This window comes from Montipora capricornis, chromosome 12 (genome assembly GCF_036669925.1).
Source record: "Montipora capricornis isolate CH-2021 chromosome 12, ASM3666992v2, whole genome shotgun sequence".
Taxonomy (NCBI): domain Eukaryota; kingdom Metazoa; phylum Cnidaria; class Anthozoa; order Scleractinia; family Acroporidae; genus Montipora; species Montipora capricornis.
In genome coordinates this window covers 2259297-2271796 of record NC_090894.1, presented here as the reverse complement: position 1 = coordinate 2271796, position 12500 = coordinate 2259297, and the positions used below count along the sequence as shown (strand labels likewise).

Sequence of the window (12500 nt, the reverse complement as noted above, 5' to 3'; positions counted from 1 at the left end):
GTGTTGCATAAACTTGTACTGAAAACTGTTTGAATCTTGCAAGCAACTATTTCAAACTTAACAGCCAAGAAGATATAGTTTTTGGGATTTTGGCACGGCATTCTTTGTGGCAGTTGAACCTTCCGCTTCACTTTGACTAGTTTCCTTGCCCGCGCGCGGGTTAACCTCAGAGATATAAAAAATATCTTACTAACCTCGTTTTCTCGGTCCGTACTGTAAGTTACGGATCGTCGTTTTTTCCCGTTGATTTATGGCCCGCGCGCTTCGCGGTCCGTAACTTACAGTACGGACCTCGAACTCGGTTAGTAAGAGGTGTGTACTTTTATAGTTCTTTTCAGTCCAATTGCCTAACTGGAAATGAGCGAGCGAACAAGTGGCGCAAGCTATATGAGAGTTAAACGGCAACCCAGGCCACTTAGTCAAGAGGATTATGCGTCACTAAGCCCTATGATCACCAACAGGATATGTTCCTTTTTAACATGCATCTGTATAAAAAAAAATCTCTCATACAGTACCTTTGAAAGAACGGGCTTCGATACATAAGCCCGAAGATCGGCAATATCCTGTTCATTGATAGTTCGATGATCTGTGGGAAAGAGATGAATAGGTCACTAGCAAAAATAAAATGTACTTTACTTAAATATACATAAAATTATTCAAGATGGGGGCACACGAGTAATTTAATAGTGAACAAAGCTATACGTGATAAGGGGCTAAAGGCTATGACAAAGACGCCACAATTTAATAGCATTGAGGCATGTCCAAGCGAAAAATAATATTCAAATTTCGGTAAAGACAACACCTTTTGGTGATCAAAATTAAAGGTTTTACCGAAAGGACAAAAGGTATAAAGTAAAGGAAAGGATCCCGGAACTTCTAGAAGTCTTCTAACGCTGGAGCACTATTTGGGGACACTGTAAACTGAAATCAAGAAATTAAAGAAAATTAAATGAAATGTCGGTTTTTGAGGAGAGAGGAAAACCGGAGTACCCAGAGAAAAACCTTTGGGAGCCGAGTCCAACAAACTCAACCCACATATGACGCCGGATCAGGGAATCGAACCCGGACCACATTGGTGGGAGGCAAGTGCTGTTACCATGCATGCGCCAGCCCTGCACTCCATCCTTAAACGCGTTTCATAAAAGAGAGTATCAGTACGCCAAAGATGAGAGCTTCAGTCAATCGAAAGGCAAAGGGGAGTCTCGCCCTAGTACCTCACAAAAAAGGACTTCATACGACGCGTAGAGCTACGTCAACGCAAAAGTCACCAGATAATATTATTCAGTAAGACAATTGTGCTGCACGTGCTTTTTGAACTTTATACCTTTTTTTTTCTTTCCCGTTCTATGCGGATCTAGAACGGGAAACGACCAAATATTACATGAATTTTATGGAAAACGTGAACTTTTATTTTCTTTCTAAGATTCAAGACTGTTGTTCTTCCAAATTCATTCCATGCATAGCAAAGGAGGTAATTAAGCAAACAGAAATAATGACAGAAAAGGTTGTGAAACGTGAATTTGCAATTTTAAAGGACGTTTTGATATCGTTGCGATCGCCGTTGTAGATTTCAGTAAGGGAACTAAATCTACAAAATGGCCAAGTGCGTAAAGTTCGCTTTGAATACAAGTGACATTCAATTGTTTTTGATAGATCTTAGCTGTAGATTACTCCAATGTTCTGTTTTATTGCTCCTAATGTAAAGAGTTCACAATTACTCACCCAGATCATCAAAACGCTCGCTTTGCATCAGTTGTGCTTTACCAGCGAGGCTGCTCTGTCTTCGCTTCTGCTCCGCTTGATTTCTCTTTCTGAATATCCTTGGAAGCCTAAAGTGGGGATGATAACGTGAAAATAGAGTCCCTACATGTGGTGCAAATATTCTTTTGCCCACTGTTGGCGCCGATAACAACACAGCATCTGTTGACAGCACACCTGACATGAGAGCCAAGCGAACTCCGGTTGGGTGCACTGTAGATATGGTAGACGATTCTTCTTCCACCTTGGCTCCAGCGACCTAAGAAATAGGACCGATTACATTAAACATCGTAACACCAAAAAAAGTTAATTTGCTTGATCACAGATTCATTGACAAGCTCTTGAAAACTTATTTCGATCCTCAACATGCTTAAAATGTTGTAAGCTGAATGCGATGTTGTTTCGAAGAAGGCGCTTAACTTTTTCTTCTTTTAGTTTAGGAGCTATTTTGACACCCAGCGCGCTAAACGTCTGTTGTGCACAATTCGGACACGCCTAATGGCAATCCTTACCTATATCGTTTCACAATTTTACGAGTAAAATGGCTTGCTGAGAATGAAGCGTTGCCCTTTAACGAAAAAAACGACATCCACAAGACCAAACGCAAATCAGCACTTTTCCGACCCAACCCGGGTTTAAATTTTGCCCCTCAAAAAAGCCTTAACTGTGTAATTTCATACCCACTCTGAGGGAAAGGAATTTTTTAGGCAAAATTGGAGGTTGTAGAAATGTTTTTATCAGTAAGTAACCTGCTATTTTAAAGTGCCCCTCACCCCAAAAAATTTTTTTCGCTTAAATGAATCTTTACACCTGTTCGAGACGCATTGCGATCATTTTTTCCTTTTTCTAACAAGTCCTGCCATTTTATAGGCTTCGAAAGTTGCGAAAATCCAAGCATCTTTTCTTCACGACCGAGTCAGAAGGGGAGTGGGTCTATTCCTGATTTGACGTCACAATCTACTTTGCATGCATTTTTAAAAAGAGTTAATGCAACGTAAATCAGTTTTTGACGTCACATAGGAATGGACCCACTCCCCATCTGACTCGGTCGTGAACAAGAGATGCTTGGATTTTTGCAACTTTCGAAGCCTATAAAAGGGCAGTATTTGTTAGAAAAATGAAAAAATGGCCGCAATGCGTTTCGAACAGGTGCAAAGATTCATTTTAGCGAAAAAAATATTTTGGGGTTAGGGGCACTTTAAGTTCAGCCTTAATTAGGCTCTGAACAACTGGGTTATGAAGGTCATTTGACACGTACGTACTTTGAACGAGCTTTTTAGCTCACTGGACGCTATCCGTGGGTAAATATACGATTGATTGATTGATTGATTGATTGATTTATGTCCAAATATGCAAGTAATTAGATCGTCGACTCGCAATCTTGATACCCAACACGAAGTTTGTGTAAGCACTTTCTGCCAGTATTTTCAACAATACGCTGGTGTTGGAGTCTTCTCCTCTATTTAAGTTCAAGTTTCTTGTTTAGCCTCAGTACAGAGAATGGTGTTTAAAGTATTTAAAAAGCTAATAACAAGGAAGCCCAAAGGCAACAACTGGGCTTATAAAAGATAGCCTTCCTCAATTAATTAATTAATTAATTAATTAATTAATTAATTAATTAATTAATTATCAACAGAAGTATGCATGTCGGATCATAGGCAGAGCTCCTAAACAGTGTATGAAAAAATTTAAAATATACTAAATAATTGTATTAAGCATGTCGTATTTACTCGAATAAGCGCCGCTGCGCTTATTTAATTTTTGCATCTCAAGTACGGCGCTTATTCGAGGGCGGCGCTTATTTACAAATTGGACGCCACACAAAAATATTAACCACTTACTAAGGGAGCACGAAGGCTGAAACCGGTAATTATTATGTTTATATGGCAAAGCTAGTCCTATATAGGCAACTCCGAGCGATCTGATTGGTTCTTTCTCGGTTGGGATTTTGCAGTACGGACCGTTTCCATGTAAACGGTCTAAGCAGTGAATTTTTGCCTCGGAACAAAGCCGCAAACTCAAAATATTGGCCTGAGGTCATGGCAGTACGTCCAGTACGGCTCAAGCAAGCGAGGTTGTTTATTATAGCCCGGTTTACACTACAGAAAATTTTTGGCACGGCTCGGGTGAAATGTAAACAACCTGTCAGTACCAAATTTCATCCGAGCCGAACCAAAATTCTTACCCGTGCTGGGACCTTCGGCGAGGTAGTCCGAGCACGGGTGAAAATGGTACGGGTGCTGAAAAATAGGCACGGTTCGGATAGAACAAGTAGTGTAAACACTTTAAAGGGCCAAATTTCAGCTTTAATTCATATAGGCTAGCGGTGTTTTTAAGTACATTTCAAGATGGCGGCACATTCTCCACCAAAATCACGCGGACGTTCTTCATTATAGTTGAACTGCGCATGGCTCCATGAGAAGTTACGTGGGCCCAAAAATTTTGGTACGGTATTTTGATACGGTAAAAATGGTGTAGTGTAAACAAAGTTTGCTGTGCTCTTTTTTGGCACCCGTGCCAATTTCACAGGAGCCGTGCCAAAAAAGTTCTGTAGTGTAAACCGGGCTATAAATATATGGCATTGTCATCTTCTTGTTTGTGTTTGCAATTTCTGTTGCATTGTTGATAAAATCGTCTATGGCCCTCCTGGCTTTCGGTGTTGCCTGTTTCAGTTTCTGAATCAAACGTTTCCAGATCTTCAGGATAATAAAATGTTCGTCTTCATCATCCATCTTTGAAATCTCGGCAAAAATTTCAGTTTGTTTAGCTTTTTCATGTGGCTAAATGAAATTATCAAGGCGTTGCTGGCCAGCAGTGTTGCAAAGTATAGCTATTGGGGGGCACCATTACATGCTGCAGGCGCGTTTACTAGCTCAACGTTGCAGATCGTTGTGGATCTTTCAGCTGTGCTTTTTGGCTCATCTTTGTGGCTTTGTCTTCGTTCTCGTTAATCTCTGGCTCAACATGTCCCGCTCTACGCGTAATAATATGGCTGCTTCCTTTTTTCCGGCGTCTTCGGAGGTGAGCTCTATGGTTTCGAGCATTTCAAGTTCAGCTACTTCGTCTGTTGTTGACTCGATTTCGGCTGGCCAATGAAAAACGCGTCTTTAACCCCCGAGATCCTGGCTGCCATTGTAGCTGCGGCCATTAGAGCGGCCTTCCCAGCTGTGCAGGATTCGACCGGAGGCACAAGCGGCGGCTACTGCGTGTTCTTCGGGCTCCGCGGCTACGACTGCTTTGCCAGTTGTTTCCACGTGCTCTGGATCAAGCGCCACCTTGCATTCCAAAACAGTCAAATTACTTCTATCAGGAGTTGGCTTTCGAACTTCACAGCCCTCCGACTGCTTAGGTAGGTCATCATTAGTTCTGCCTTCATTTGCGAACAATCACCTTAACTTTGCCACCAGTAGCAACGGCTTCGTCCATATTAATGAGGTCATTGTCCACCACATGTGCTTCCTTTGGAGTTTGCGTTCCAAGCGTTCCACCGCTTCGAGTTCCTGCGCCAGTTTTATATTCAGCCCTTGGTGGTCGGTCCTGGTTTTTCCCAATCCCTGCTAAGTTGGTAGCGCAAATCTCGGGCGGCAAATATATAGATCTGAGCGACCTGGCTAATGGCGGCCAATTTAGTTCAAGTCAAGGCTGAGCTTCAACTTTTACTCGGTGGGCAGGTCATCTTAACTTCTGGCACGAAACGACGTCGGCGTCAAATTGAGGACATCTTTAGCTGTGTGGAGGCATTTACGCTTTTCGCCATGGTCCTAACTTCATATTTGCCTCATCGTTGGCGGGATTTATCGGCTTACAAACTGCTCATTCTGCGCACCAATCGTCAGTTTGCGGGACGAGTTTGGCTAAGATACGATCAGGCCTTCAGAGAGCATACCGCAGCCATGAAACTCATCGATTGGTCCTCAACAAAAGTGCAACTGTGTAACTTCCATGCAACAGGCGCTTCAACACATTCATCCTCAGAAAAGGAATTCCCACAATCTATGGAAGCGCACTTCCATAGTCCACGTGGTTGGCTCTTCTTCAGTAATGATCGTTTGCAAGTCCCGGAACCGGCGCAAATGTTCTTTGCCCTACATTGCGTGCAAGTACTCCCGTCGTTGCAGTAACTGTACAGGCAACCACTCGGGCCGCCGCCTGTCCTGGTAATTCTGGGGCCCAGCTAACACGCCGTTCGTGCTCACTGTCTGCCCCTCGTGATAAGGTCAAATCTCGGGGGAACTAATGAACCTTGCTGCGGTTAGTTTTTTTTTTTTTTGGGCCCCATCATCGTCAATGGTCAATGTGACATTACGAACTTCTGCTGTGCGTTCCATATTTTCATATTTAGCGTGATCCCTTGTTTGATTATCTTGTTTATTTTATTGTTATTAGAGAGAGTTTCAATCGAGTGTCGTAAAACCAAAACCAAAGTAATTACTTTGGTCGATCATAAAGGACGGAGACAATCCGGTAAACCAAAAACTCGAAGTAATTACACGTAGCCGACACAAAGCGCGGGAAAATGTGCACGCGCGAGCCATGATTGGTTTTCGTTTCACTTCTGATTAGGTGAAAAAGTGGCGAGAGAACTTTGAACCAAACACGAGTGAAGTAATCATAAACCAAAGCAATTCGCTAGTTACTTTCGACACTCAATTGAAAACAGCTCTATTATTATTATTATTCACTCATCAGTGGTTGGCGTGAATTGTTGTCTGTCTTCCTTTGATGTCTCCCACTCTAGCTCCCCCCAGCCTTCCACCAGTAGATCGGATCAGCCCCTTAAGTGTGGTTTAGTATACCACAAAATTGACGAATCACCCACATCAAGGCAGGGTAGCCTACTTTGTGGAGAGTTTGCGCCAGGGCTTCCACCTAGGCTTTAGTCACAATACCAAGCTTAAGTCGGCCAAACGGAATAAGCCCTCGGCCTTAATGCACGCGAAAGTGGTTGACGATTATCTGGCAAACGAAGTCTCTCGTAGGAGGGTGGCTAGCCCCTTTTGTTCTCCTCCCTTGCAGCCCCTGCACATTAGTAGCTTTGGGGTTCTTCCCAAGAAAGGTAAGCTAGGCAAGTGGAGGCTTACAGTTGATTTTTCTTTCCCAGGATGGTCTGGGAGGAGTTCCGGCAGCTGGCCCCGAGTGCTCTACCCTCTCCTATCGCTATTACAGAGTGGCTCCTCTCCACGCAGGACCTTCCTAACCCATGGTTTGGCGTCATCGACCCCAAGATCCTACACCTCAGTACAGAACAAGTTCTGGTTCCCCCTGCCCTGAGGATAAATGGATTCCTGTGTCTCTTTACCACATTCCTTGCTTACTCCTTGCCGTACACCGACATCCATAAGGTGTATTTATCGACAGATTCAAACCTGTAGCAAACATATGCATGGTAAATGCCACATTTGCAACCATATTTACACTTGAGTGCAAATATGCTAGCAAAATTTACCGTGTTTCCTACAGCTTTGCTCTGGAGTAAACATCATATTTGCGTTGTGCAAATTCGGTGTAAATCCATTTTTTCCTCCAGTTGAGATGCAGATCCAGAAGGCTTTTCAGACCCTCTATCGTATTGTCATTGACTCCCGATGGTGGTTCGAGGCATTAAGCGGTTCAAGGTTCTGCAGCGTCCCAGCGACTCCCGATTATAGAATGCCTCTTGGCTACCATTTTCCAGGCTCTGGACATGAATTCTTATGACTACTGCATGTTGTGGGCGGCCTGCACTCTGGGATATTTTGGGTTCCTACGATCAGCAGAGGTGACACTCCCAAACTCATCTAGTTTTTCTCCAGCGCTTCACTTAGAGGTTGAGAATGTTGCAGTTGATTCGACACTTCAACCCTCGAGCTTGCGTGTGCGAATCAAGGCTTTCAAAACGGATCCTTTCCGTCAAGGCGGTTTTATCCATATTGGGCGGGCCCAGCCACCCTTGTGTGCAGTGGACGCAGTCCTTGCATACTTGGTACGGAGAGGCAACGCCCTTGGTCAAGTCTTTCTACTGCAATCTGGTTCGCTTACGTCCTGGTTGCGTCAGATGTTGGAGGGTGCGGGTATTCCGGGGAATTTCTCTAGTCACAGCTTCAGGATAGGAGCAGCAACAGTTGCAGCCAGGAATGGCATTTTGGATTACGCCATTCAGAAGCCGGGACGTTGGACTTGCAATGCCTATCAACAGTACATTCGTACCCTCTCATAGGCTTTGGCCGATATTTTTTCCGCACCTTGTATGACGGTTGCAGGTATGTTTATTTGGTTGCTTGAGGTGGGATGCGATGCCTGGTTTGTTTTTGGGAGTTCGGGCTTCCGTGGTCTCTCTACCACTGTCCCTCCGGTTTCTCAGGCACCGGTTCAGGATTGGTGGTGGACTGTGGTAGGCTTACCCTCTTTCGCCCTCGATGTGTGTTGTGTGGACATGCGCGTCCATTACGACTCTCTTGGGCGCTTAACCCCAAGCTCCTCTTGCCAATGAGTTAAAATGTGGCTAAATAACATTTAATCAAAGTTAAAATCAAGACATTGCTGGCCAGCAGTGTTACAAACTGAAGCTATTGGGAGGGAGGGGGGCGGGCACCCTTTGCATGCCTGTAGGAGCGTTTACTAGCTGAACGTTGCAGATCGTTGAGGATCTTTCAGCTGTGCTTTTTGGCTCGTCTTTTTGCTCCCATCCACCTCTCCCTCAGGCAGGGATGAAATAGTAAATATTCCACCGATTGCTGCGTCAATGTGACAGGCGCTAGGTGGCGGACTGTGGTAAGCTTGGTATGTCTCCCTCTCGTCGTGCGTGGACATGCACGTCCATCACTATTCTCTCAGGCGTCTAACTCCAAGCCATCTTGCCGATAAGTTCAATGGTAGATTCACTGTTTCCATGAAAACGGTCCGTACCGCTAAATCCCAACCGAGAAAGAACCAATCAGAGCGCTCGGAATTGCCTAGGACTGGCTTTGCTATGTAATAATTTTATCTGTACTCCTAGGGCATTTTATTTAACGGACGAGCAGAGAAATACAATCACCTTGAACTGAAGAACATTGGTTTTGATGCAAATAAATTCCCCAAGCTGTTTTAGAGTTACCTTTTAGTGTCTAGGCTGCAGCGGCGGTTATTCGACGGCGGCACTTTTTCGGAGGCGGCGCTTATTCAAGTATACTGTACATTAGGGCTAAAAATAAGCAAATAGGGAAAAAAAATGAAATATTTGTAATAATTACCGAGATGAAGAGCTTAACTTACTCTGTAGTGCCATCCATCAGCCATAATTTCGAACAAAAACAGGGAATTGTCACAGTTTAAATAAGTCATATGAGATAAGATTATTGATCCTGGCTCCGCCCACTTCTCTGCTGCATTCACATCATCCACTGCTGGCCCTGATAGATCGAAATGCTTGCTCTCCTCGACTCCCACATGAGTCACAATCATCTTGCCAACGGATAATGCAATCTTGACGCCTAGCATGACACCCACATCTGTCATGTAGTTGTCGCATTCTTCCTGTATGGATATACTGCAGATGATAGCTTTGTTTATGAGCAGTGTGGTATCTTCGGAATTTCCGTCACATTTCCATAAGGCTAAGAGAGCGTCACCTGCAAACATGAAAGACATGAAAAATTCAATATACTTGCAGATCAAGAATTAATTAAGCCCCTAAAAATTGTAAAACAAATCATTGCCGCATTTGCAGTGTTGGCGTAATGTCTTTCTTCATGAGTAGCGATCGATATCTGGCCATGCGAATTCCTTAAAATCAACGTAAATTTGACTCTTTTTTCTCTGTTGATAGTAATATTCTTAGTGCGGATGTGATTGTGAAATTGCTCTGGTTAATTTAGTGGTCTCGTTGACTCCTTTGCTGTCCCTTTATAAACTTATCCTTCGTCTGCCTGTATGCCTAATGTCTATCGGTCTCTCTGTGAAAGTTCTCTATATATATGGGTATCTGTCTGGTGTATCCGCTCGTATGTATTTCCAAAAAATCGATTTGTCCCTCCTTATTTCTGTGGTGCTTTATTCCAAGGTTTTACACTTCTTAATGTTACAGCTATGACAGTCCGAAAACAATTGCCACAGTGATGTAACTTTGAACGCTTTCCAGTCATTCTAAAATGATAACGTCTTCGCTGACTGAAAGCAAAGCACCCTTACGAGATCGGGATTACAAACATCTCAGCAAAATGGCACTATGGGCTAACTGCTCCAACCCATATATTTTTAATAAAGAGAGTAATCGCCTGACTTCAATGCTTTATAAGCACATTTAAAAACGCAACCTGAAGATGCTATCGTTTACCATACCAGCAAATTTCAAAACATCTCCTCCATGCTTCAAGATATCTGAAATACAATCAATGTGGAAATTCTCAGAACCCGCTTTAAATCAACCCCTCGTCCAGAATTTTGCACTTATGCATGATATGCTCTGGCTAGAATGAAGCACTAATACTGTAACAATAGGGACCTTAATGCCTGCTTGCATTGCCAATTTAAAATTAAAAAATGTATAAAGGATAAACGAGTAAGTTCAAAAAACGTCAGTGGCTCTGACAGCCTTGCCATCCAGCAGCTAGTTCTCAGTACATTTTTTAAGAATTAATTTAATGTAAAATCTCTCACATAAATGTCACTGGCCTCAAAACTGACATTCTTACTAATTTCATCATGCTCTTTCTATTTCTGGCATTTGTTTTGTTTATGGTGGACAAGGTCACGTGACACGGTCATGCAAAGGCCTATCGAACCCACTCCACGTTCGATTTCTTGCTCATAACAGATGCTCCACGACAGCGCTACAGAAGATTTGGTGACAGCTACGTGAAGCCATCAACTAGGTTCAGATGAGAACAGGGTACTTCCCGCAGATTGGAGTTGGTTAATGAGCTGTTGAGAGCATATCTATACGGTCTGGCAGTAGCTATAGTGTGAGCACTTGTAGATTTGGAGGGTCGTATCACTTTCAACTATACTCACCCTCCACTATTTTCCCTAGGTACTTGTTCAATGTTGTCGTGAGTTTTTCTGTGCCACAAGATTCTTCCGAACTCTTTAAGGCGTACGTTTCACAAAGGGAAGTGAAGCCTGCAATTAATTAAGACAGCATGAATTTAGCAACTGTTTCGATTTCCTAGAGAAGCGAAATTTGGCCTGAACTGCGAGAAGACATATTTGGAAGGGCCAGAGATTTCTCGGCTGAGCCTCTTACAGTCAAAGGACGCCAGAAATGGTTTTCCACAGAAAAGAACTTGACCTAGTATATATTTGGCTAATTTATATTGAAATCCCTATTAAGCTTAAATTCTCTTACCTGGTATGTAGTATGAGGCAAGGCTAAAAGCGGAGATCCTCAATTATTATTTATGTTTTCATTTTATAAGTATTTTAACTAGCTTCGCCAAATAAACAAACAAAACAATTACGTATACAGAAGAACATAGGCAGGGACATTGCAACAGCTGTGGCCAATTACAGCGGGCCCGGCCTGCTCACTTCTATACACTAGTATATTTCCCTGTGCTCTTTCTTCCTATATCACCCTTTCGTCTCCAATATTCAGCTTGTTTTCTCGTGCTTATGCTTGCACTTTCTTCCGCTGCTCGTTGTTAGAATTTCTTGCTCTCTCTCTCTCTCTCTCTCTCTCTCTCTCTCTCTCTCTCTTGTTGTTTCGACTATTTGCTCATGCTGTCAGTCACTCTCGGCTATCACGTTGTGCATCGTTTTCTCCGTGTCGCCTGCTTACTGTTTTCCCTGTCTTTCTCTTTTTTCCTCGTTATACGGCATATTGAAAAACCAGCCTCGTTCCACTGACGCAGGGAACAGGGGTGAGTTTCAAATTTGAACCAATAGATAAATTGACAACATGACATAAAAGCCGGATAACATTGAGATTAGCAATCTGCCCAAGTTTGATGCTTTTAGGTCGAACAGAGACCAAGTTACAACTTAATTGTATTTGTGGAACGGCGAGTTTTCACAGACCCGGTTATTTTTAGATTGCTTTTCCCGCGAAACCAGACTTCTCCAGCACAGCACAAGTCTTGCATGAGAAATTATTTCCCATCGGGAAATTAACCTTTTGGGTTGGAGCAGCACAAATGTTGAGGTTGCACGTAGCAAGTTATATTTGGCTTGGTACCCAACAGCACTAAAAACACCCGTTGAACCAGCAGGAGCTTGATAATGTTTTTATTTTAGGCTAAATAAGGGCTTTACGAATATTCATAGTTCCCAAAATAACCCCAAATGACTGCAATGATTACTCCCGAGAGCGTTCCAACCTTCACAAAAGCAGTCAGATATGACTTAATACTATAATTCTATAAACTTTTATCCATTAATCCCAAGGTTAGTATGTGAGTTCTTGTGAGTCTTTGAGCGAAGAAATTTAACAAGAGAATAGAAAAGTTTGAGAACCAACGAATCATGCCTGAAAATTCCTAGTTTGGTTTACTGGGTGGGACAGGGCTGGCACTTTGTCCTTATTGAAAAACATCGACTTTCAAAACAGAAGCATTTTTGAAGCAAGCGAAGGCAACGCATTCGATCAATTTTTGAGCCAGCATGATACAAAATATTAGCCAACATACGGGAATTACGAAGAGCTAAGGAAGAGGAATCGCGTGGGAGTGTTGCAGCAAATGGCTTAGGTTAAATGAAGGAAATTAATTCATTTCTTTCCTTTTTTTTATCTTTGGTACAATTCACTTTCCAATTCTAACCTGAAATGTCAGCAAACATGCATACAC

At 42.9% G+C, this 12500-nt stretch overlaps 1 protein-coding gene across 1 annotated transcript in view; it reads right to left on the bottom strand.

Annotated features, from left to right (window-relative positions):
* Positions 1-12500, bottom strand: part of LOC138026978 (adenylate cyclase type 10-like) — a 55719-nt gene that overhangs the window by 40306 nt on the left and 2913 nt on the right. The window contains exons 2-7 of the mRNA XM_068874462.1: positions 12474-12500; positions 10729-10836; positions 10057-10095; positions 8992-9347; positions 1723-2017; positions 516-586 (exon numbers count right to left, since the gene is read on the bottom strand). The exon at positions 12474-12500 is cut by the window's right edge and continues 123 nt beyond it. Coding sequence (XP_068730563.1) covers positions 516-586; positions 1723-2017; positions 8992-9347; positions 10057-10095; positions 10729-10836; positions 12474-12500 — 896 coding nt within the window. The remainder of the gene's footprint in view (positions 1-515; positions 587-1722; positions 2018-8991; positions 9348-10056; positions 10096-10728; positions 10837-12473) is intronic.